The sequence below is a fragment of the Cannabis sativa genome, chromosome 8 (assembly GCF_029168945.1).
Source record: "Cannabis sativa cultivar Pink pepper isolate KNU-18-1 chromosome 8, ASM2916894v1, whole genome shotgun sequence".
NCBI classification, from domain to species: Eukaryota; Viridiplantae; Streptophyta; class Magnoliopsida; order Rosales; family Cannabaceae; genus Cannabis; species Cannabis sativa.
The window spans coordinates 10,749,023-10,757,343 of record NC_083608.1 but is presented as its reverse complement, the minus strand read 5'-3'; the positions used below and the strand labels follow the sequence as shown (position 1 = coordinate 10,757,343).

General features: G+C 42.2%; 1 protein-coding gene across 1 annotated transcript; it reads left to right on the top strand.

The window, feature by feature from the left end:
- The first annotated feature begins 4,000 nt into the window (after window positions 1-4,000).
- Window positions 4,001-7,264, top strand: LOC133030391 (uncharacterized). The gene has a single exon (XM_061103128.1). It carries the CDS (start codon window positions 4,001-4,003, stop codon window positions 7,262-7,264), a length of 3,264 nt encoding a protein of 1,087 aa, XP_060959111.1.
- The last annotated feature ends 1,057 nt before the right edge of the window (window positions 7,265-8,321 follow it).

Sequence of the window (8,321 nt, the reverse complement as noted above, 5' to 3'; positions counted from 1 at the left end):
AAGTATCCCGACCTACCTTACTTGGGAGTAGACTTCAAATCAAAAAACCAGCTAACCTCATGAGGAGAGGGTATATCCCACTTCTGGGTGGCATAGAGAACGAACAGGGCAGACAGATACTTGATGCCCTTGGGAGTGAATTGGGTCGGACAGAGGCAGAAAAAGTCTGCCACCTTCCTAAAGTATGGGTGCAAAGGCAGCAGTGCCCCTTGTTTGTAATGAGCACCTGACCAGGCACACATCCCCTTCTTTGGGTTGGAGACTCGGTTGTTCGAGGCGGAACATTACATTGCAGCTCGCCCAGATAGTCGCCTTGGTCGAGATCCCGTAAACGTGCCTCAGTGACCTTGGACGGAGGACTCACCCACCTGGCACCCAAGACACTTTGTCTCCTTTGAGGAACTGCAGCAGTAAGCTCCTCAGTGACGTAGTCCACTCCTTCGACCAAGACATCACCATCCACGTCTACAGGCTCCTCAGCCTCGTTGTATTCCCCAAAGTTTGGCGGTGTAGCCTCCTCCTCTTCCTCCGCCTCGGAAGGACTACCAGGACAGACATCACCATGTTCCTCTATCTCCTCGGACTTCGGCGTCCCCTTCATGATCCCCCTCCTCCCGCACGGGTGGATCCCGTTCGCGCCGGGGCAAGGTGGCGTGCTGGGCCACATGAGGGTCAGACGCGTTGACTTAATGCATTGTCCGTTTAGTGCGACCGATCATCCTGTGGCTGGACGGGAAGATTGAATTAAAATGTTCATCGCTTGAAGAGGGCAGACTTGAACAAAGAGGATGGTGATCCTCATACAAGAGTTGAAGCAAATCCTGGTCGATTCGGTGTTCGCTTCCCCAAAAATCACCTAGGTTAATCTACAAAAGATAACACGCGAGATGAGTGTTTGGTCGGGATATCGAACATTAAACAAGCAAATATGTCGACCAAGAGTACTCAACAGATTAAAGAATAGAAATATTCAAGGAAAAGTCAAAACTCATAAGTTTAAAATTTTCGATAGTTAGGGAAAAAAAATCACGAAGCTTTGAATAAACAAGATGAAAGACAGCCATTGTGCAGTCAAAAAGCAAGCATCATGAATGGTGAAGTCGCATGAATCATTACAAAGGAAAATCGCAGAGTTCCTGAACCTAGGGTTTTCTACATATTTTCTACAGCAAAGTTAAGGTCGCATTCTGAAAGTAAATGTGCAAAGTAAAGTAAAAGAAATCTAGAACTTACTCAATGATCGACATCTAGATTCAGTTTACGCAAAGCTGAACGAACAGTTCTTATGAAAAATTTTCAACAAACTTGAAGCTAAAAACCTCTATTTTTGCTCTGAACTTGCTTAACAAAGAAAGTTGGTGAAAATGAGTTTGTGAACAATGCTCAGTCATATTTATAGGGGAAACAACAAAAAGGGGTAATCATTTTAAAAACCTCAGACGCCTCGGTTCCCCCAAAAGTGAATATTAGAAATCAAAAGCAATCAAGTGCAACCGTCAAACGTGGTGAGAGAAAATCGAATTTCGAAGCATTGATTGCGTCAGAGCATTTATTAGTCAAAAACCAAAGAGACGCCTAGTCAGCCTCACATCGAGTGGCAAACAGACGCACCTGACATGTGTCACCCATCCAAACGCAAAGACAGCTCGGATGAAGTCTACACGCAACTTCAGAAGTCTCGTACAGACTTGGGGGAAAAATGTTATCCCAATTTTTGCACTCTGACGTGGCATCACACGATGGTGACACGTGGAATCGACTCTGGGTACCTGCTCGCAAGACACAGGCCGAACAGGGCACCTCATACATTTGCTTGGGCGAAGTCCTCTAGACCGAGCAGTGAGCAATCCGTGCAGCACGCCAACACTTACCAAATTCAGCTTTCGCATCGTGAGTCATCAAAGAAATCCCTATAACTTTTGGATTAGATTACAGAGATATGGCAAGCTATCCAAATCAGACGATTAGTGTATTCTGTATTTACTATGCAATCTTTCTACTTATATCAATTGTAACTAGAAGGGAAATACTTAATCTCCAAGCTTATAGCCCTATAAATAGTGATTCAAATTCACTGGGCAAAGGGTCGAGAGATTTTATCTAAAATTCATATTCAGAGATACTATTGTAAGAACTTTAAGAAAAGGAGTCATTTTCCTTGTTCTTAAGTCAATACAAATAACGAGGATTAGGCTATTACCGAACTGCTCGGGGCTGAACCTTTATAAAATTCTTGTCTCTTTATTTGCTTTACTATATTTTACTCATATTAAACTACTTGTCGCTTACAAAATTAGACTCATTGTCATTGGCTAAAAGCGAGGTCAACAAGTACAAATACATATACAATGGACTGGAACTCCTTTTTACTCTTGTTCTTCTTGAAAAAGAAGAAACTTCCTAGGAATTTTTTGTGGAGTTTTTTTTTTCTTGTGAGTAGTATAGTATTACTATTTTACTTTTTTCCAAAAAGTCCCCTTATCCTATGGATGAAGAGTATTTATAAGCCAGTTTCCCTCCTGTGCCAGCTTGACTTGATCATCTCTGGTCGAGATCCAACCGTTGATTTGGTAGGTGGCCATTTTACCATATGACATTAAGAGTGTCAGATCGTACTGACTGTATATCATATACGTGTCGTCCCAGGGTTTTCCTTTTTGAATTTCCGTTGTAAATATTTGTTGGATCAAGCAGTTATGATTGCATGTGCATTCCTTGTACTATGGCGTATCATGGGGGACAAACTTTGACGCCGTACTTGAAAAAGCATGGCCACTAAGTCCGTAGTATGACATGTACGAGAAAAACCTTCACAAAACGGGAGTATAGCTCAGCAAAATGCATTCCAAGATACCTTCTGACTTTCAGCGAAAAAACCACTCTCTTTTCAGGCGCATTTGACTTCAGTCCCGTGGGAGTAGGTGGCTTCAGTTTTTTGGACTAAGAGAGGCTTCTGATCACCGATACCTCCCGCAGCGCTCCTTTGCGGGGGAGTTCTCTTCATGGTCGCCCTTTCCATGAGCTAGGCCCCTATCATGCCGGAACATTGGTCAAGGGAGTTGACTTGCTAATTATCGCTTAATCTCTCCTGGTTAGAGTACAGGTGTCCAACTCAAAAAATCTGGACTATAATATAGTTTGAGGGTATCACTCTAGGCAACATGTCATCTAATACCAAGATTTATGAGGGTATCACTCTAGGAAACATGTCATACAAGGTTGGTTCTGACGGCAATCGTTCGCCGGTCAAATCCCGATATGGTGATTCCATCTGAAACAAGGTTGGTTCTTGATAAATTTGAAAAACTGATTCATAAACTTCATTTTATTGAGTTTGTGTACATACCTCCAATTGGTCTCTCGGGCGGGTTTGGGGTATGTTGGAAACAAGGGGTTGTTTGCAAGGTTAAGGAAGCGGATAAAAATGCTCTGCTTGGTTCGATTGAATCTGACCCTCCTGGTACCAAATGGAACTTCATTGGAATATATGGGCCGCCTACAATGTCAGGAAGAGAAGATTTCTGGAATCGTATTGGAGACTCGATAGTAAACGAATCGTCACCCACGGTCCTTATTGGTGACTTGAATGGAACACTTGCAGATCATGAATGCCTAAACTATGCCAATCAGAGGAATTCAACTAGATACTCCTTTGACTTGAGGAGAATGGTGGCGAGAACCGGCTTGGTAGATCTTGGTTGCCTTGGCGGAAAATTCACCTGGTTCCAAAAGGCCTCTCAATCTACTGGGGGAGCTTTGGTTAGAAGAGCAAGGCTAGCATGTGGCCTTAGCCTCCATAGATTGGAGAATTTTATTTCCAAATGCGGTTGTTGAGCTCCTCACAGTTGGTACTTCGGATCACAAACCAATCCTTCTAAATACTGAGGGGGGAACAAGGTGTTTGAAGCCTCAATTCAAATATGAGTTAATGTGGGGGAGGGATCCGAGATGCTTCTGGATAGTGCGAAATGCTTGGCGAGACAATCTTCACCATGACCCAATGGTGAACTTATACAGGAAACTAAGGAAAACAAAGGAACATCTGAAGACATGGAATAAAACGCACTTTGGGAAAATCCAACAACAAGTGGCTAATGCCAAAAAGACTCTGGATAGGATCGAAAGTTCCAATAATATGCAGATTGCGGAGTTTGATGAAGCTAGAGCCAAGTTGAATGAGGCGCTTAGTAGGGAAGAGATCTTATGGAGACAAAAGTCTCGTGTTGCTTGGTTAAAAGAGGGAGATCGTTGCACAAAATTCTTCATCGCCTCAACGGTGATTAGGCGTAGAAAGAATTTCATACAGACTCTGAAGAAGGAAAATGGCGAATGGGTCAACGACATCAAGGTCATTGCAAAGATGTTTATCGACAAGTTTAATGGCACCTTCTCCAAGAATCCTTTTACAAGTTCACCAGAGGAGAACATAGTGTGTAATAATCTGATTACTGAGAGTGATAATAGGAATCTTATATGCATTCCTTCAGCCAAAGAAATAGAAGACTGTCTTAGATCGATGGGGCATGATAAGGCTCCAAGCCCAGATGGGATGCCGACGGGATTTTACCTTCAACATTGGAACGTGGTGAAACGGGATTTCATTGACATGGTGACACATTTCTTTTTGACAATGGATCTTCCCCAGTTTATAAACAACACTAACATTGTGTTAGTTCCAAAAAGAGATTGTCCCACTGGGGTCAATGACTACAGACCGATTGCGCTATGCAATGTAGCGTATAAATGCATCTCCAAAGTTTTGGCTCTCCGGTTGAAGCATGTTCTGCCCTCCATCATATCTCCGGAGCAAACCGCTTTCGTTCATGGAAGACTAATTGCGAAAACACCGCAAAGTAGCCTAGGGGAAATCGTTCACTCTATGAGTAAGAAAAAAGGAAAGAAAGGATTTATGATGATCAAACTTGATATGGAGAAGGCCTATGATAAGATGGACTGGAGCTTTATCCTGGCTACTTTGAAGGGGTTAGGTTTTCATCGAACTTTTGTTAATTGGGTGGAGAAATGCATTATGGCCAAACAAATGGGGCTGCTTATTAATGGCTCGGTCCATGGAACTCTGTCCCCTTCCTGTGGTCTTCGTCAGGGCGACCCTCTCTCCCCTGCTCTCTTTATCATTGCAGCTGATGTTCTCTCAAGACTGATTGCGGGTAGAAAGGCAGAGGGTCGTCTGGAAGGCTTCAAATTATCTAGAGAAGGGCCGGCTGTCACCCACTTGATGTTTGCAGATGATTTAATTTTATTTGGGCGAGCTTCTTTGAAGGAAGCTAAAGAATTCGTTAAATGCCTTGAAGACTATTGCTCTTGGTCTGGACAAGCAGTCAACTACCAAAAATCAACAGTGTTCTTCTCTAAGGGGGTCCTTGTGAGATGTGCAACAGATATCGCGGACCTGCTAAATATGAAGAGAATGAAGAAGGATGCCTCTTACCTGGGGCTTCCCCTCTTTAGATCACTGAATCGATCAAAGGATATGCGGTTCTTGGTTGATCGTGTTCTACAACGAGTGAAAAGTTGGAAAACTAGACTCCTATCGAAAGCTGGCCGAGCCTGCTTAATCCACTCAGTCGGATCATCCCTAGCTACTTATGTCGCTGCCTCGGATCCGATACCAATTAATGTGGTAAACACTGTGGATAAATGCCTAAGGGACTTCTGGTGGGGAGATACTGATGAAAAGAGGAAGATGCATCTCATGGCTTGGAATGCTCTATGCCAGTCCAAGATGAGAGGTGGTCTGGGATTCAGAAGCGGCGGAGTGATAAACAGAGCCTTTATGACAAAGTGGGCTTGGAAAGCGCTCACTGATCGATCAAGCGTTTGGAGTGCGGTGATAAATGCAAAATACATAAAAGACCAAAACTTTCTACTGCTTGACCGAAAGAGAGATGACTCGGCCATGTGGAAAGCCATTCTAGATGCTCGGATGGTGCTAGAAAAAGGCATCTGCAGGAAAATTGGAAATGGGGAGAAGACTTCCATTTGGTTCGATCCTTGGGTTCCTACCCCCAACCGTACCCCCACACCTTTAAAGGATGTGTCTCATGGAGTAGCTTGGGTTGAACAGTTTATTCTAAGAAATAATCGCTGGAATTCACAAATGGTAAGAGAATGGTTTAATCCGACAGACGCTGCTGCAATCCTTAACATTGATTTACCTGATGAGCGTGTGGAGGACTCATGGTTTTGGATTGGGGAGCAAAATGGCAACTTCTCCATAAGGTCAGTTTGTAGACCCATCAATGGTGATCAGTCCGCCAATACTGAGAGTGATATGTGGAAACTCATTTGGAACTCCCCACTACATATGAGGCTCAAATTCTTATGGTGGCAATTGTTTCGTGGGATTCTTCCCACCAAAGATAAACTAGCCCCATTTTTGGATGGAGTTCTAGGACCTTGTCCTATGTGTAAGGAGGAGTGTGAAACTTCTTTTCACCTCTTTTGGAAGTGCAACTTTGTTAAGGCCATTTGGTTTAGCCTTGGATGGGGCATCCGAACTGAACTAGTTACCGCCACTAGTTGGAAGGATTGGCTTGATTGGTTCTACAAAGGTCCGAATCTCCCTCCGAACGTTGAATTTTACGATTTCATGGTTACATCATTATGTATTGTGGAATCTATTTGGCGAGAAAGAAACCAAAGAGTACATGCAAAAAAGGACACTGAGTTGGTGTTGATCATAGACACGGTCCGCCAGAAGATCCTTGACCATGTCATGGTTGCCTCGAATACAGTTGAAGAGGTTCTAGAATGGACTCCGCCTCCACCCTCATGGGCCTGCTGTAACTCCAATGTAGCAATTTCTGCTACAGGCTGCGTGTTATCTGCAGTCATTCGAGATGACTCGGGTACAATTCTTTCCATCACAGTTAAGACAGGTATGGCAACTTCACCTAAGCTTGCTGAAGCTCACGCAGTGTGCCTGGCAGCAGAAAAGGCGATTGATTTGGGTCTGAAAAAAATCATCTTCCAATGTGACAATCGTTGTGTCGTGAAAGCATTCGATGCTCCTTTGTCCAATTGTGTGGACTTCAGTCTGCAGGAAGCCAAATCAAGGTTTCTTCACGCGTGTGACAAGATGAATGACTGGGGTATTGTCCACATCTCGCGCAAATGCAACTATATGGCTCATAACATTGCAAAGTGGGCTTCTAATTCGAGAATAATGGGCTGTATTAATCCTGAGGTGCTGGACGAATCTGTTCTTGATGACCTCACGGAGTGGGATCCTGGTGATATGTGAGGAGTTGGTGATCTTTGGTCAGGGTAGTGTTGGTCTGTTTTGTTAGTTCACCCGTTTGTTTTGGTTGTTTTCCTTTAGATGTTTTTTCTCTGTTGTTTGTTTGCTGGTTCCCTGTTCCTTCGTTGGGTGTTTTGAGTGTTTGTTTTGTTGTTGTTCGTGTTTGTGTTGTACGCACATTTCATAATCAAAAAAAAAAAAAAGATTTATGAGAAAAAGTTGAAAATGTTGGGAATTTAATATGGGATGTTTCTAATGTCTAAGCCAATGATCTAAAAACACCATTTAAAGCCCTATTTCGGTAGGTAACTGTTGGGAATATTTTACCAGGATTTAAATTTATTAACAAGTATGTCGAATAACATCCTAAATATGAATATCTCTAAAATAATGAAATTAAACACATAAGAGTTTACAAAACTTTACATTGGTTACAACAGAATATAATGACTCCTTCTGCTCAGATCTCTAACCCTTGTTCCTTTCTATTCTAGGCTATTATCAAGATCTGAGTGTGGATCTCTTTCTCTCCTTTGGGTTCGGTTACCACCGTCTTACTCACTATGACTGAGTACTTCACTTGCTATGTACGGGCATGGTACTCGCACTATAGATTTGAATATGGCGAAGAATGAAGGAGGTGAAATCAGTATTCAGAGAGATATTCAAGTTTTACTGAGACAACTTATATAGAAAATATGAAAAAAAAAACAATTTACGACAAATATCGTAGAAATACTAATTTTTGACATATATAAATTCTTATTCAGTAAAACTTTTCTTCATAAGAATTATGGAAAATTTAATAAGCTTTCTATAGGCACCAAGATTGTGAGAATCATATAAGTATTTAAAGAGATATGACAGTTTTACTGAAACATATTTCATTCTAAAAAAAATAAGAAAATGAGACCTACGAATATTCTACTATTGTGATTAATAAATGAGTAAATTTAGAGTTTCGTACCTCAAATACTTCAAGCTACTTGGATCAATAAACATGAGATGATGGTGATAAAAGATGAGAGTGAAGAGTGCTATAAATTTGGCTAAGGATGTT

Bases quoted from the DNA above. Each gene is read 5' to 3' on its own strand.
- LOC133030391 (XM_061103128.1), top strand. From the start codon at position 4,001: ATGGTGAACTTATACAGGAAACTAAGGAAAACAAAGGAACATCTGAAG.